The sequence below is a fragment of the Engraulis encrasicolus genome, chromosome 21 (assembly GCF_034702125.1).
Source record: "Engraulis encrasicolus isolate BLACKSEA-1 chromosome 21, IST_EnEncr_1.0, whole genome shotgun sequence".
In the NCBI taxonomy this organism is placed as follows: Eukaryota; Metazoa; Chordata; class Actinopteri; order Clupeiformes; family Engraulidae; genus Engraulis; species Engraulis encrasicolus.
In genome coordinates, this window is record NC_085877.1 from 39,788,912 (window position 1) to 39,805,387 (window position 16,476).

Sequence of the window (16,476 nt, forward strand, 5' to 3'; positions counted from 1 at the left end):
TCCTTTTTTTGCAACACAGTACGTTGGGATGTCACCTATGTCAGTGATGTCATTCCAGTCGGAGATGAAGATTGTGCACATCCCAGGAATAGGTTGCAGGACAAAGGCTGGCTGTAATTTTAGAGTGAGGAGTCTGCACACTTAAAATCCTTTTTCTTTGTTTTTTTTTCATGGTCATGGAATAAAAACAACACTTAAAAAAAACATGTTGCAACCAATACGCATAAAGTATACTGTATACCTCTGGCTGGCTGTGCTCTTCTTAAAGGGAATTTCTTAAAGGTGCACAGTGCAATATTTTAGTAGTTTATTTCCAGAATTCAGGCTGTCAATTCATAAAAGTTACTGTTTCCATGAATAGTTACCACCAGCAGCACTGCTTCAATGAGCAGCATAGTTGCAATACCTATTCTGGCCACAATCCTACACAGTGCACCTTTAATTATATAAACTTATAGGATTTCATCCAATGACATACAGTGAACTCACTAGGCCTACGCACCACCCTGCGGTCACCCGTTCCTGGTGTCAGCTGCTGAACAGGCTCACTGTGGTGCAGAGGTGTTTTGCATACTCCAACAGTCGCCGGCAATAAAAGAAGATAAACTCCACTGCTGTAGTGGCTATTGCAGTAGAGTCTTGTGGCAAGTGGCAAATGTGTAATGCTAAGGGCTTTAACCCCTTAACCTTACTGTCACCAAAGTTGTAATGGCTATGTCTTAATCTGTTAGGCCCTACTTAAAGCTCTCTGTAATGTCATAGCAATGTTGTTATGTGGTTGAGTACAGCAAATAGTGCAGGCCCGCTTGCGACCCCATCTGCACAAAGAGGCTACAGTAACACCAGCCAACCGGCCAAATGCTGGTGAAATTTGAGTTTGGCCGGTAGACAAGACCAACTTACTAGCCACTTTGACCCATTAATGAGTGTGTGTTTGGCCAGTAAGATTAACTATCTATTAGCCATTTTGGATGGTGATGAAAAAAGTTAATTTTGAGCCCTGGTAATACTTACTATGTGGGTGAAGGAGAGAGGGGAGGAGGCAGGGAGAAAAAGAGAGAGGGAGAGACACATGGGAGAGAAAGCAAGAGACCGGGGTGGAGATACGAGGAAAGAGAGGAACGAGAACAGGCCATGCCAATAAAAGGTGAGATAAACTCGTCATCACACATCTACAGCACGTGTCGTAGAGAGTACGTGGATGTCAGAGAGAGAGGGAGGGGAAGGGAGGGGAAGGGAGGAGAGAGAGGGAGAGGGAGTGGAAGAAAGAGATAGAGAGAGAGAGCGAGAGGGAGGGAGGAGAGGGAAAGAGGAGAGAGAGGGGGGGGGCAGGGAGGGAGGAGAGAGAGAGACAGTGATAGAGAGAGGGACAGGGAGAGAGGAGAGAGAGAGAGGGAGGAGAGAGACAGAGAGGGAGGAGAGGAGAGAGAGAGAGAGAGGGAGGGGAGGAGAGAGAGAGAGAGAGAGGGAGGGAGGGACGAGAGAGTGAGAGAGAGACAGCGATACAGAGCCATAGAGAGAGAGAGGGAAGAGGAAAGAGAACAGGAGAGTGTAGTCGAGTAAAAAGGGCTAGTACCATAAGTGTGCACGAAACAGCATAAAAAGTGGCGCAAGACTGGACTACACGTACAAGCCTTGAGCCTCTAGAAGGAGAAGAGAGAACAGAGAAGAGAACAGAAACAAGGCACAACAGACCACAAAAGGACAAAAAAAGAACGAAAGAAGAAAGAAAAGCCGCGCAACTCTACCAGCCGACCATGAGGGAACCTCACACCTCCTCCTCCTCCTCCTCCACCACCTCCAGCATCCTCCATCTCCGCCTGGCCTCCAAGAGCTCTCTGCCCGTCCTCCTGGCTCTACTCTGGGCTACCACACTGCTGCCACCGGCCCTGGGAGCGGTGGTGGAGGACTTCAACCACGCCGAGCGGTGCAAGGTAAGGTGCTGTCACATACAGTGCTGGCCAAAAGTATTGGCACCCCTTCAATTCTCTCAGATAATATTCCATTTCTTCCAGAAAATGATTGTAATCACAAATGCGTTGTTATTAATATCTTCATTTGTTTGTCTTGCAATGGAAAAACACAAAAGAGAATGAAAAAACGTCATGCGAATGACCATTTTACACAAAACGCCAGCACTGTACATACCTCTACACTGTAAAAAAAATGTAGGGCGCGCAAAGTCACTTGTAGCAGGTGCCAGACAGTTGAAGAAGGTAGGTCGTCTGCACACTGTGGAATAAGCTCCAAAAAAATAAAGTTTATTGAATTAAAACAGCAACGTTTCGATCACCCTGGATCTTCGTCAGGCCTTTTTATTTTATTTTTGGAGCTTATTCCGCGGTGTGCAGACCTTCAAATATCTCAAAGTTGAATTGGGACTCTTTCAGAGGTCTCAAAAGTAAAAAGTAAAAAAGTAAACTCATGGTGTAAGTACAACAATAGCATGATATTGCATCATAGTTGTTACACCATTTACTGCATTATAACTAAGCGGTGGTGGAGGATTTCAACGTCTGTCACATATCAAAGTTGAATTGGGACTCTTTCAGGGGAGTCGAAAGTAAATGTAAAAAGTACATTTATGGTGTAAGTACAGCTCTAGCATATGATAATACATACCCATTGCACCATTTACTGAATTTTAAGTAATGAGTGAGATAGACTGTGTTGTTACTGAGTAACACTAAAAACCTAACAAGGACCCACAATCTTGATCCAACCAGCGCAGTCAGCTGATCATTACAAGTACTCCCATAAGTTACCTGTGTTGGAAGTACTCCCATAAGTTACCTGTTGGAAGGAAATTGTACGTCTTTTTTATACTTTTACACCGTAAAAAATATCACCAGCTGCCTTAGAATTCCTAGTTAAATTAACTCATTAAGACACAGTGTTATAAATTTGCCGTTACGAGAATGGCAATGACCAAGTCATTGTGCATTACTAAAGGCCTTGTGTTATGTCATCATAGTGTTGTTAGTGGTACTAAACTTTTCAATGACTATTACTGCATGCCACTTGAGGTACGGCATCATGCATGAAGGGGCCACATTATTATTGTAAGTTGTGTGAAGCTTTGAATTGCAGCTTTGGGTTCGAACAACACACACAACTCCAAACAACTTTATTGGCCCGGATAGTGAAGATAAAAGACAAGAAATGTAGAGATGCACCGGATCCTGATTTTTAGGATCCTGCCGGATACCGGATCCACTGCTTAAGATCCTGCCGGATCCGGAACCGGATACCGGATCCTACGAAAGGGTTGAAACTCATAGCCAACTCGCACACGTGGGCTTTTTTTTATTAGGTTGGCGCAAACTATTTTTAAGACACATTGGCTTACTGCCACACTGCCTTCAACGGCCGCTTTCACTCCATGCAGCGATTGGGGTTGTGAAAGACTGACTGAAAAGCCTAGGCTACGTAAAAAGTAGAGATGCCCCAGATCCTGATTTTTAGGTAACTGCCGGATACCGGATCCACTGCTTAAGATCCTGCCGGATCCGGATAGTCTGAAAAACCCTATTATCCTGCCGGATCCGGAACCGGATCTTGGATCCTGTACATCTCTAATAGAAATGTGATGTGTGTGAGAGTAAAAAGCAAGCAACTTCCGGTGCGTTGCTCGGCTGCGAACCGCGTCCTGAACATGTCAAACTCGTTTTAAGTGTGTCGATATGTGTTTATTAAAGGGGTAGTCCGGTGTGAAATGGTTTACGTTGTGTCAATATGTGATGCTGAGCGCTGACGTTTGCCTCATACCTCGCATCCAAAGGTCCCCTGCATTCCGAAATCCGAGTGGTAGGCGGGACCCCGCGAGCTAGGTGAAATGCAGCTTCTGTTGGGAGGTCGTGGCACCTGTGTTAGCCATGGGGCTAAATCTTTACTTTACACCCATTTACAAGGCTCAAAGTTGCAAAAATGTTGATCCCGTAGTGTCGGGTGGTTGTTGACATGTAAATCCAGGCACTGAGAAGTTTGATAGTGCACCGTTGTTTTAACTCTGCCGGGCGCCGCCATCTTTTTTTGTAGTCGCGATACGTCAATAGGTCATGTGATACATCACGTGGTTATTGGACTGCAGTCGGAGACCGTCTAAAACTTCAGCTTCAGCGACAAAACACCCATTGTATATAAAAAAAAAAAAACCAAACCTATAAGTACTGTAATATTTTGTCGCTGAAGCTGAAGTCATTTTTAGACGGTCTCCGACTGCAGTCCAATAACCACGTGATGTATCACATGACCTATTGACGTATCGCGACTAGAAAAAAAGATGGCGGCGCCCGGCAGAGTCCTCCGAGGCGCAGCCTTCAAAAACGTAATTGTAGTTAAAACAACGGTGCACTATCAAACTTCTCAGTGCCTGGATTTACATGTCAACAACCACCCGACACTACGGGATCAACATTTTTGCAACTTTGAGCCTCGTAAATGGGTGTAAAGTAAAGATTTAGCCCCATGTCTAACACAGGTGCCACGACCTCCCAACAGAAGCTGCATTTCACCTAGCTCGCGTGGTCCCGCCTACCACTCGGATTTCGGAATGCAGGGGACCTTTGGATGCGAGGTATGAGGCAAACGTCAGCGCTCAGCATCACATATTGACACAACGTAAACCATTTCACACCGGACTACCCCTTTAATGTGTTCGTGCCATTTGATTTACGTCTAGAATGTTACACTTTACAGGTATGAGAACCACGTAACTTGAAAGATGAACTATCCGTGAATTATATTATATCACTCCATGTGGGTAGGATCTTCAAGTTACGTGGGTTAAAAAACAATTGCAAAAAGAAAGGAAAAAAGAAAGGAAGAAAGAAAGAAATTAGAGTCAAAGACATGTCATACAAACACATGCAACAAATACTATCACATATGCAAGGTGCATTATTGTACGGTACAGGTGCATTGTCGTGCTACACCACAGCATTTCCTGAGTGTCGGGTCGGGTCCTGAGTGTCTCAGGGTGAGGAACCATTTCAATTCGAAGGGGCACTTCAAATTAAGTCCTGCAAGGACCGTTCTATCTATGTGAAGTGAAGTGAAAGCCCATTGGGAAACTCCAACTTCCATTGTCATTGTGACACAGCACTCCACAACACACTTGCATTTATGCCTCACCTGTGCAAAGGGGCAGCCCTCAATGGCGCCACTAGGGAGCAGTACGGCGGGACGGCATATAACTTAATAATTATATTGCAAATGTAATTTCTAAGAAGTTTTTACTTTACTTTACATATTTCATGTGAAACCGCATAACATTGAAATTATATCGGGGGCTGGGTAGGACGGCCTCAAGGCCCATGAACGGCCTTTAGCCCCTTAAAGGAGTGTGCCACTATTTTGGGGCTTAATACAGTTAAAATCTTTGGCCAGGGTTTATAAAGGTGGTGAAGTGTCTTATTTTTCATGTTAAGCGTTGTCTTGCTTTAAGACAAGTTAAAAGAGGGAGTATGTAGCTAAGCTAGTGAAAGTCAATGGATCACTGTAGCATGTAGCATGCTACACGGATGCATTGACTTTCACTAGCTTAGCGACATTCTTCCTCTTTTAACTTGTCTTAAAGCAAGACAACGGTTTACATGAAAAATAAGACACTTCACCAACTTTATAAACCCTGGCCAACGATTTTAACCCATTGATGCCTGATGTTGCGTTGCGCAACATTGGCCCTGGCGCCTGGAGTTGCATTATGCAACATTCAGGCTCATGAGATTTGAGACAACTTCATTGAATCTCTGCTTGTTTGAGATGAATGAACACATTGAAAGATGAAGGTCTTAGCGTTTAAATACAACTTAGTGCATATTTTATGTGCTTCAGAAGCTGAGATATTTAGGATTTTATAGGCTGAGGGCAGCTTTTCTTAAAAAGGGTTCAGGCATTCAGCACACTTTTTTGAAAGTGCCTTAGGCGTCAATGGGTTAACTGTATTAAACCCCAAAATAGTGGCATACCCCTTTAATGCACGCCGTACCTCCACTGTAGTAGACATTGAAAGTTAACTACTATAGTACTACACTGCTATGAAATTGCACGGGGCCTTTAGTAACACATCACTACTTGGTCATTGCCATTCTGGTAACAGCTAATTTATAATGCCGTGTCTTAGGGGTTAAGACATAGGTTCCCAGCCTCTGGTCTATTGTTTTGACTTTATTGTGTGCTTAATCTGCCAATCATGCGTGTTTGATTTAGCCAAACGGCTGTCAAACTCAGGCCCATATCGGGGGCCAAACCTGTCCTGCAGGGTCATTTTCTTTGGCCCGCAAGATCATTTGAAATGATATATCTGATAGCATATACAGAATTACAGTGGGCCCACATACACCATTGATATATATTAACATTAACATGACCTGAACATTACGTAAATGTGGTATGTCACAGGGGTATGTATTAGCCTGGTCTGACCAAGAGCATAAAAAATAACATTTGCCTTTGAGTAATGAGTGCCTGTATGGCACATTCTAAGGATGGACCGATATATATATATATATATATATATATATATATATATATATATATATATTGGTCCAATATCGGGCCGATATTTGCATTTTTTAAGTGTATCGGTATCGGCCGATACACGTGTGGTTTTGGCCGATACGCAATATTTATTATTTTATGTCATTCGGGTTTTTTAAAAAGCACCAAGACACTTTATTTTTTTATTACTTGATTGTTATACATTACTTGATTGTTAGAGAAGGTGTTTAAATGTTACAAGTTCTACCTCAATTGATAATGTTAAAGGAATGTTTATTTTTAACTTGAGACCTGGAATATTTGTCATTTTTTAACCTTTTTTTTAAACCCATATCGGCCCCAAATATCGGGTATCGGAAATCGGGTATCGGCCAAGGGTGATGGAAAAAAAAAAAGGGGGTATCGCATCGGCCATTTAAAAAACCTGTATCGGTCGACCCCTAGCACATTCACAATTCCCCGTGTTTAAGTTTAACATCATTGATTTTAGCCAAATTGAGTGTCTTACCCATTGATGCTGAATGTTGTGTTGCCACATTTACCTTTGGTGCCTGGAGCTGCATGACGCAGAAATTTGACGCAGAAATTTATTTTTTTAAAGTTAATAAAAAAAGGCATTAAAAATGTTGGTATGTTAGAGCTGAATGAACACATTCTAATGCAAGATGGGGGTCTTACCGTTTAATTTCAATTTATTTCTTGTTTTTATGCGCTCCAGAGGCTGAGATATTTACTTTTTTATAGGCTGAGGGCAACTTTTCCCAAAAAGGGCTTAGGCATTCAGCAGACGTTTTTTGCAGGTGCTTCAGGCATCAATGGGTTAATAATTGTATTTATTATTATTAATAATTATTCTATAAATAAATATAAATATTCTATAAAAAGAAAAAAATATATATATTATTGTTATAGTTTTTAATTATTATTTGTATTACTTCTTAGGACGCGTTGTACATGGGCACGGCGCCGCGTGGGTACCTGAACAAGGCGGACCTGAAGAAGATCTGCCAACGCTACGAGGACAAGCCGCGCTACGTCACGCTGTACGACACCCAGAGACACATCCCCATGTACTCCGCATACACCTTCAAGAAGACAGACGGGGAGAAGACCGTGGACATGCCGTGGATGTTTGAACCACAGGTGGGTGGCTTGGCGTGTGTGTGTGTCCGTGCAAATCGGCTCTGTGTGTGTGTGAGAGAGTGTGTGCGTGTGTGTGTTTGTCTGTACGCATGCAGAGATCGTGTTGCAACCAGATGCATATCAGTGTACACTGAAAAACACCTTCAAGAAGACAGAAGCTGTGTCATGCTGAGTCACACCGAGTGTGTGTGTGTGTGATCGTGTTGCAATTACAAAGTGGATTCCAGCAAAATTGGGACACTTGGTATTTTGTGAATAAAATCAAAATGCTTCAATCTTCTTTGCCACATGCAACACGGTGAAATGTCTGTATGATGTGTATTAATCAAGCGTTGTGTTTATGGTCAATTTTTCAATCGATGTCATTGTTGGAGTGTCATAGTGTGCTTGTTGACATTGGGTATTTCATGATTGCATAACTCATAAAATGATTACACAGAATTCTACATTACAGAAATAGGCCTTATATGTCTGCAATTTTAATGATGCAATCTTTCTATGTAATAGATCAGTAATTAGTCCCTCAACATATTCACTTCTGAGTGACACAGCCTCTCTGTGATGGTCTTTTACTTGTGCATTCATGTTGCCTGTCAGTGTATAGTTCCTTTTAAAATGTTCTCCCTTGAGTTGTTTTGTAGAATTAACCAACTATTTCAATATGTTTTGGCCCTGTCCCAACTTTTAAATTTACACATATTTCCCTCAAAGCAATACTTAAGCCTGACGTTAACAGTTGATATGTTGACCTTGTGCTATTGTCCATGTTATGCATGAATTGAATGTTTTGAAAATGGCAGGACAGCATTTTGCTTGTATTCACAAAATACCAAGTGTCCCAACTGTTTTGGAATCTGTTTTGTAGATGCATGTCAGTGTACTGTCTGCAAAACACCTTCAAGAAGTGTGTGTGTGTGTGTGTGTGTGCATCACATGCCATATTCAGCAATGCCACCATCAGTGATGAGATTCTAATTTTCTGTATAAAGGCACGCCTACAGGTTCTCCCCACAAAATACAACCTCTCCCTCTGGTTTCCATCTATTCATTCCCCCTTATGCATGTTACATGACCCACCACAACATCTGGAGTCTGTAGCCCACATCATGAACAGTTGCCCTTCTTACAAAGGATTGTATACCGCCAGACATGACAGACTGGTGGACCTCATCGCTGCCCAAATCCCCTGTGCTCCTCAGGAACAACTTTATAAACATACCTCTGTCAAACCCCACTGGTTTAACTCACCCACAGACTGCTTCTCAGGAATTCCCAACACACCGGACATCATTTGCATATCACAAGAGGAAAAAAGTGTCAGACTCTTTGAAGTAGCCTGTGCCTTTGACCTGTTCATGGAGGAATCCTTCTGTACAAAAAAACTGAAATATCATCCTCTAACATCTGCCATTGAAAGCTGTGGCTATAAATGTGTACTCATTGTTCTTGTATTTGGCAGTCTAGGCCATGTGCATAGGCTGGTGGTCAGTGGACTTAACATCAGTGGACTAAGTAAAAGAAGGTCCAGACAGCTAGCTAAATACTGCTCAATATCAGCTGTGATTGGGAGCATGTTCATCTGGAAGAGAAGATGTTTCCTGTACCCTTAATGATGCTCCCATAGCAAGATGTTAATTGGTCAAATAGTTGTTGGATTATTCATCACATTTGGTTCCTATCGATATTAACTTGTAATGTGGAATCAAATAAAGTACATAAAATGTGTGTGTGTGTGTGTGTGTGTGTGTGTGTGTGTGTGTGTGTGTGTGTGTGTGTGTGTGTGTGTGTGTGTGTGTGTACGTGTGTGTGTGTGTGTGTGTGTGTGTGTGTGTGTGTGTGTGTGTGAATGTGTGCATGCGTGCAAGTGTGTGCCAAGACCAGTGATAGTCAAAAGAGATTCATTAGCTACATAATCCAGTGCCACATAGGCCTATTCCAAATGACCTTGTTTTACCTGTCCAATTCAACCAGGTGATCAATCAACCAGCCAATCGCCTGGCTGAATTAAACAGGGTAAAACCAAGTCATTTGGAATATGTGGAAAATCTATTGCCCTTCACTGGCCAATAACCCCCCCCCCCCCCCCCCACACACACACACACACCTCCAGAAAACAGACAAGTCACAAGACTGTTCTGCCCTACAAAGGCAAAGAGCAGTAACAACAACATTGAAACTGATTTTAAAAAAGCCTAAAATGTCCTCCTATTAGGTTGGAAATTGTAGTTACTTCAAAACAATTGGCATAGGAGAAATATAGTACAAAGATAAAGCTCACTTATTTAACTCAAGGGGACGTGTAAAATTTGTTTTTTTCTAGAAATGGTGCGGTATCACATTAACTCAAACTTCAACCTTCCCAGCCAGCGTAAAGTGTTTTACGGTTTATGCCCTTCTCTTGTGGCTCTTGCAGCGGTAGGCAAAACATGTAGCATTGTAGATAGGCCAGGGTTATGTAATATAAGCCTGCCATTCAAGATGAATGCAAATGGAGATCATTCATTACCCCTGATTACTGTACTGGGATCTCCTTCTGGAGAAGTCATTGCATTCAGCAGACCGGCGTAGCAGCCAAAATTGGCTAGTGGTGGAAAAAGTTAACCAGTTGCCCTGCTCATGCCTTTTTGCTTTTATGTGGGTTGCATGTAATATATGTATGCAGGGTGCGATTTGTCGGAAAACCAGAAGGTGGGATATGTTTCAGATTTTAAGCAATATCAATGGAATTTCATTAAACTCTGACTTAAGTTGTGATAGGCCACCGCTCATCTGTTTAGAAGGTGCAGGATTCAGTAGAAATTTCTGTACAAAAAGGAGACGATCCGCACACTTCAGGTCTATTTTTGTGCATAGAAGCTTTACTTGACTTGCAAGTAAGGTTACAAATCGCACCCTGTATGTATGTATGCAAGTACGTTTGTATGTCTATATATAGGCCTGTGTCCTCTTAGTCTTGTGATGTCATGTGTATGTCTTGTCTTAAACGCGTCTTGCTCCTGGATGCAAAATGAATTTCAGTGAAAATGACAATTAAGTATTACCATACTGTGTCGTATCTTACATTTTATCATTCCTTGTTCGTTTAAACCTTCTGATTCTTGAGTCTCCATTATTTCAGCTTCACTTTCTAGTTTTATTTTATTTCATCTATTTTTTGTATTATTATTTTTCCTTTCTCTTTTACTTCATTTCATAATTTTTGTTTTTAACATTGTTGTTAATCTAACTGTACATTGTCTTTGCTTCCTTGTGTGCAGCTGTCTTATTATTATGATGATTGTCTTTGCTTCCTTGTGTGCAGCTGTCTTATTATTATGATGATTGTCTTTGCTTCCTTGTGTGCAGCTGTCTTATTAAGATGATTGTCTTTGCTTCCTTGTGTGCAGCTGTCTTATGATGATGATTGTCTTTGCTTCCTTGTGTGCAGCTGTCTTATTATGAAGATTGTCTTTGCTTCCTTGTGTGCAGCTGTCTTATGATGATGATTGTCTTTGCTTCCTTGTGTGCAGCTGTCTTATGATGATGATTGTCTTTGCTTCCTTGTGTGCAGCTGTCTTATGATGATGATTGTCTTTGCTTCCTTGTGTGCAGCTGTCTTCCCGGATGGGTGGCAGCAACATGGAGGCTTTCCCCCAGTCCGTGCGGATGCACAAGAACTTCGAGGACACGCAGGCCGTGCTGGAGGACTACTCAGACGTCGTGCAGTACGAGAGGGTCCTACTCAATCCCGACGAGCATCAGGTCTGTGTGTGTGTGTGTGTGTGTGTGTGTGTGTGTGTGTGCGTCAGGGATGGAAATAAGCACCCGTCCACCTGCCAATGACGGGTACATTTCAGTGGTGACTGGTAAATTTTTCAACCCACCAGTCACTTTCACTGGTAAAAACAGTGAGTGACTGGTAGATTTTGAAATCTACCTGCCACCGTGACTGGTGGGGAAAAAACTTAAGTTCCACCCCTGGTGTGCGTGTGTGTGTGTGTGTGTGTGTGTGTGTGTGTGTGTGTGTGTGTGTGTGTGTGTGTGTGTGTGTGTGTGCGTGCGTGCGTGTGCGTGTGTGTGCGTGCGTGACTGTGCAAAAATGCTGTTTGTGTGTGTGTGTGTGCGTGCGTGCAACATATCATCATTCATTGACAATAAATTCTTGAATCTTGAATCTTGATAGATGACACGCTGATTTTAACTGACTATCGCGTGTGTACAATACGCCTTTGCAAGTTGCGTGACTATGCAAAACTGCTGTGTGTGTGTGCGTGTGTCTGTTGCAACCAGATGGTTATCAGTGTACACTCTGCAAAACACCTCCAAGAAGATCAATGTTGTGGTGTGCGTGCGTGCTTGTGTCTGTCTGTGTGTGTGTGTCTGTGTGTCTATGCCCTGATGAAGGCCAATATACTGTAGCTGCAAAACATACGCCCATGTGTTTTACAAACCTCATTTTATATATTTGAATTCCTCTTCTATTCCTTTTCTTTTCCCCTGATTAGCGAGGATGACCCAGAGGACAAAGTGCCATCCTACATGCTCGTCAATTTACGTCTATTCTCAATCCTACCCCATAGCGCTCTCCCACTCATCAACTGATATTCTCAATCCTACCCCGGCTTCCCGTTGAGTGCTCCCGTTGTGTGCGTCAGACATTTGTGTGCGTCAGACACACTGACGAAGTTTAAGACCGAAATGTCTGACGGGCAGGGCAATTCAAGTACAAAAAGTGGAGTGCTGTCCTATTCTCTTTAATGTGTATAATTCTTTATTTTGTATAATTCTTGAGGAATGCTTTGTACTTTGGTTGAGTTGAGCGCATTATAGTACTTAGTTTGTCTTCAGCTTCGCCAGGGCTGGATTGGGACCATAACAAACAACTTGCATGAGCAATTTTGCCCCTTACACATACAAGTCATTTCGAACTATGTAGGCCTACTGCTTGATTCAGTCCAATGTCTATTTCGAAGATGGACCATTGGGTCACCCCCTCTAAACTCTTTGTCAGTCCCTAAGAAAAACAAACAAACAAAAAAACAGTATCGCCCCCGCGGACTGTCAGCCCTCCAGGAAAAGGCCCTGTATGCCAGCCTACCAGTCCAGCACACAGCTTCACTGTCCTATCCCAATAAAGTTTCAAAACCACCCAAAAATCCACTTTAAATGAATACATAAATTACCTGATTTGTCGTTGCCTTTTGTTTCCAGGGTGACCCAGAGGACAAGTCAGCGACCTACACGCTCACCAATGTGGTGCCTCAACTGCGGGAGTTCAGCACGGGCCCCTGGGCCAAACACAAGGAAACCCTGCGGCGGCGTCTCAACAACTACTGCCGCGGCACGGTACGAGCATAATACATCATTAACCCATTGGAGCTGGATGCTGCGTCTATGCTGCATGGACCTTTGTTGGTTGCCTGATATTCATAGACTTCAGATCACTACCGCGATTCTGGTCTGACCAGGACTATAACGATTAGCATTTCCATACAGGAAGAACTTTGTTTCCATGGCCTGGTTAACCCGCCTCCCTCGGCTTGCTACTGGTTGAGGGATGTGCCAAAGTTTAAACCAAACATTTCTTAGCCCAATAGAACGTCTCTGCTTAAACCACGTCACTGCCTTGAACTTGCCTCTACCCAGGACGGTTGGAAATGCTCAGTTGATTGGTTCTAGACAAAGTGGGTGGAGTTCCCGCTGTAGCGGGATTGAGCAAGCTCCTGGCCCTACTGTGTGTAGCTGAGCCGAAGGCGTTGCGTCATCAGTAGGGCAGAGCCCTGCTGACGAAGAGCATGAACACATTCTAAAGCTAGAGCTGCATGAACACATTCTAAGGCAAAACGAGGGTCCCAGTTTTGAGTAAATGCAACTCATTTCATGTTTGTAGTGCTTAGGAGACTGAGATATTTAGGATTTAATAGGCAGAGTGCACCCTTTCCCAAAAAGGGCTTAGGACAAAATGGGTTAAAAATGTGAGTATGTTACAGCTGAATTGACACATTCTAAGGAAAGAGGAAGGTCTTAGCTTTTCCCAAAAAGGGCTTATACATTTAGCAGGTGATTTTTGTAGGTGCTTTAGGTTGCATGTGCCTTATAGCATAGTATATTGTGCCACTTTTGTTTCCAGGCCTATATGATCACCGGGGTGACGACCTCAGGTCACATGATCCGCCGTGACAACCTGGACCGTGTGGCGGTGCCGGAACGCGTGTGGACAGCCTACTGTTGCCCGGACTACGACCGCAACGCGCCCTACGCAGAGCGCTACAAGTTCCCCGTCTACGCCGCCTTTGGCCTCAACGACCGCGTCAATAACCACATGCAGGTATAATCAGAGCCATCCCATTGGTCCGACAGCCCATTAGTCCAACCACACATGTTAAAACTATGCCCAAACCAAAACAATTCCTAACCCTAACCGTCATTAAAGGCATGTTCAGTCAGTAAGTATACAATTATTTGATCATACTTTTGTAAGTATTCACTTACGTTAACTGAAGAGTTAAAACAATGCCCAAACCAAAACAATTCTTAACCCTAACTATCTTTAACTGACACTGAAGAAGGTTAACCCCGAAACGTCTGACGGGCAATAAACCACAAAACTTGGAGTGCTGTCCTGCTCTTTATTTAATTCATATATTCTCGAGGAATGAACACCCAGTTGTTCACTTTGTTTGAGTTGAGCGCGTTACACCCCTTAGTTTAACTCTATTTATGTAAATCTGTGGTGAAATTTGCCCTCCAGGGAACCCACAGCAACCTTTAGACTAGGGGCCCCAGGCGATGCTAATGCGGCCCTGGGTATAATCTATATTAGTGTTTCTTCATGGGGGGTCTACAGTCCCCCAGGGGCTGTTGGGGAGCCCTAGGGGAGCATTGAGAAGTAAACAGCTGAGAGGGGATGGTGCTTAGTTGCAATTATGTATTTTTTATGTTTGTCTTGAACGCAGGAGCTGACCGTGAACGACCTGCAGCGGCTCCTCAAGAACCACATGGACGTGGACAAGAACTTCCAGATCTTCTACAACGACTGCGTGCCAGAGTCTTAGTGGTTCACACAGTGGAAAAAACAAACAAATGAAATTGAAAATCAAAAACAAAAAAACAAATGAGAAGTTCCTCAAATCAGTGCAATCAGACTAACGTTTTGACATGCACCTTCATCAGAGACTCATATTGAAATGTTAGTCTGATTGCACTGATAAAATAAATGCAGAAAATGTAGACATCCATGTGGCACCAGATTCTTTTAAACTCTCAGTTCTTCCTCAGCGTCCCACTCTGGTGGAAACCTAGCCTGATTATCATTGACTTTCAAATCTCTTCGAGACTTGGTCTGACCAAGAGCATAACAATTAACATTTCCCTAACGGCATTTCCCAAATGGCCTCCTTTGGTTAGCTAATGATTGTTTGCTTCCCAACAAAGTGGGAGGAGTTCCCGTATTTGAGGGAACTCAGAAAGTACTTGGATTGACTCTTGACCTGACTGGAAGCAACGCTGAAGCTGTTACGTCACTAGGAGGGTATGGCCTGGCTAGTGGAAACCCCTTAAGTTACTCTGAGGAACCTTTTAGGGAACCCAGAGCCATAGAAATAGGAGTTAGGCTAATCCTGATGACCTCCATGTTCCATTTTTACATAAAGATGGTGACTCATGAAGCCTTTGACACACTTATCGCCATTGACATAGTTCCAAACTAGTTCAAGGAAGTGAGTGTCGACCCCTAAAAGTGCAGTAAAGGTAAATGAAAAAAAAAAAAAGGTAAAAACTTCATTTTTGCACCATATTAGCTTGTTAGGTAGTGGTTCTGTGTTAGTCTCTAGCGAAAAGATCACAGTGGTAACTAAATGTTCTTTGAGGAACCTTATCATGTTTTAGGTGCCACCCCCATGTTTTGCTTAAAGAATTTGAAATTGTGTGACCCTATGGCTGTTTGAGGAGCCTTATTTGTACACTGTAGTTACTTCAGTCTTAATCAGGCCCCATTTAGTCTGATTAGCAGTACAGATTTCCCTCACCATGAAATAATAATAATAATAAAAAACAAGGATTTTAAGTGTGTGGACTCCTTACTCCGGAGATGTACTTTGGTGTGCCCACAGCCAGAGGTGTATCTTGTCACCAGGCTAGGCAGGAAGCTGCTTGGGGCTCCCAAGCCCCTGTATGGTGAATAACGGCACAGTAGTGGCAATTTCAGTAGAAATGTTCATTCCTTTGAATTTTCGCTTGGGGCCCTGCCTGGTTAACACTAGATCTAGAAGGTGGAGAATGCGCGCACATCAGTGGTACAGGTGCTGGACAAAATAGAGTAACTGAAATAAATGATAGAAGTCCGCAACACTGTTAATGCTCCCAGTGATTTATAAATCTTCTATCATTTATAACACCAGATCTAATCAGATCGAAACGATTGTGTAGAACTAAAGGCAGTATGGGTGATCCCAGGCTACTTGGGGCCCCTCCTAACCCTAGAATCGCCTCTGCCCACAGCAACACTAAGTCACCACAATAGTAGGCCTACAGCAACTTCCCAGGTAGCAAAGTTTATCTGGCCCATTGTTGGTCCTATCCTTTTTTCGCGAGTGCTGACAGTCGGCCCAATTCTGGCTTTGTCCTCGGCCCAATAATGGCCCTATTACCTTATGCCGACAGTGTCGGCTCAGTTACTGCATGAGACTGACAGTTATTTTCAGTGTCGGCCGAGTGTTGGCTTGGTTGCTGCATGAAGTGACAGTTATTTTCAATGTTCTATGAAGTGTTGGCTGAGTCACAGGAACCAGTGTTCCAGCCGAGCTGACACTCAGCCGACAGTGCTGACATTCTGCCAAGATCGGGCCGACTGTG

General features: G+C 43.2%; 1 protein-coding gene across 1 annotated transcript; it reads left to right on the plus strand.

Moving 5' to 3' along the window:
- The first annotated feature begins 1,757 nt into the window (after positions 1–1,757).
- si:dkey-85k7.10 (endonuclease domain-containing 1 protein) lies at positions 1,758–14,853 on the plus strand. Its single transcript, XM_063186907.1, has 6 exons — positions 1,758–1,934; positions 7,444–7,644; positions 11,236–11,385; positions 12,835–12,969; positions 13,754–13,951; positions 14,580–14,853. Exons 1-6 carry the CDS (start codon positions 1,758–1,760, stop codon positions 14,676–14,678), a joined length of 960 nt encoding a protein of 319 aa, XP_063042977.1. The 3' UTR covers positions 14,679–14,853.
- Positions 14,854–16,476: the final 1,623 nt, after the last annotated feature.

Bases quoted from the DNA above. Each gene is read 5' to 3' on its own strand.
- si:dkey-85k7.10 (XM_063186907.1), top strand. From the start codon at position 1,758: ATGAGGGAACCTCACACCTCCTCCTCCTCCTCCTCCACCACCTCCAGC. The intron at 7,645-11,235 runs GTGGGTGGCTTG...CCTTGTGTGCAG, and splicing joins CGTGGATGTTTGAACCACAG to CTGTCTTCCCGGATGGGTGG. The intron at 13,952-14,579 runs GTATAATCAGAG...TCTTGAACGCAG, and splicing joins GCGTCAATAACCACATGCAG to GAGCTGACCGTGAACGACCT.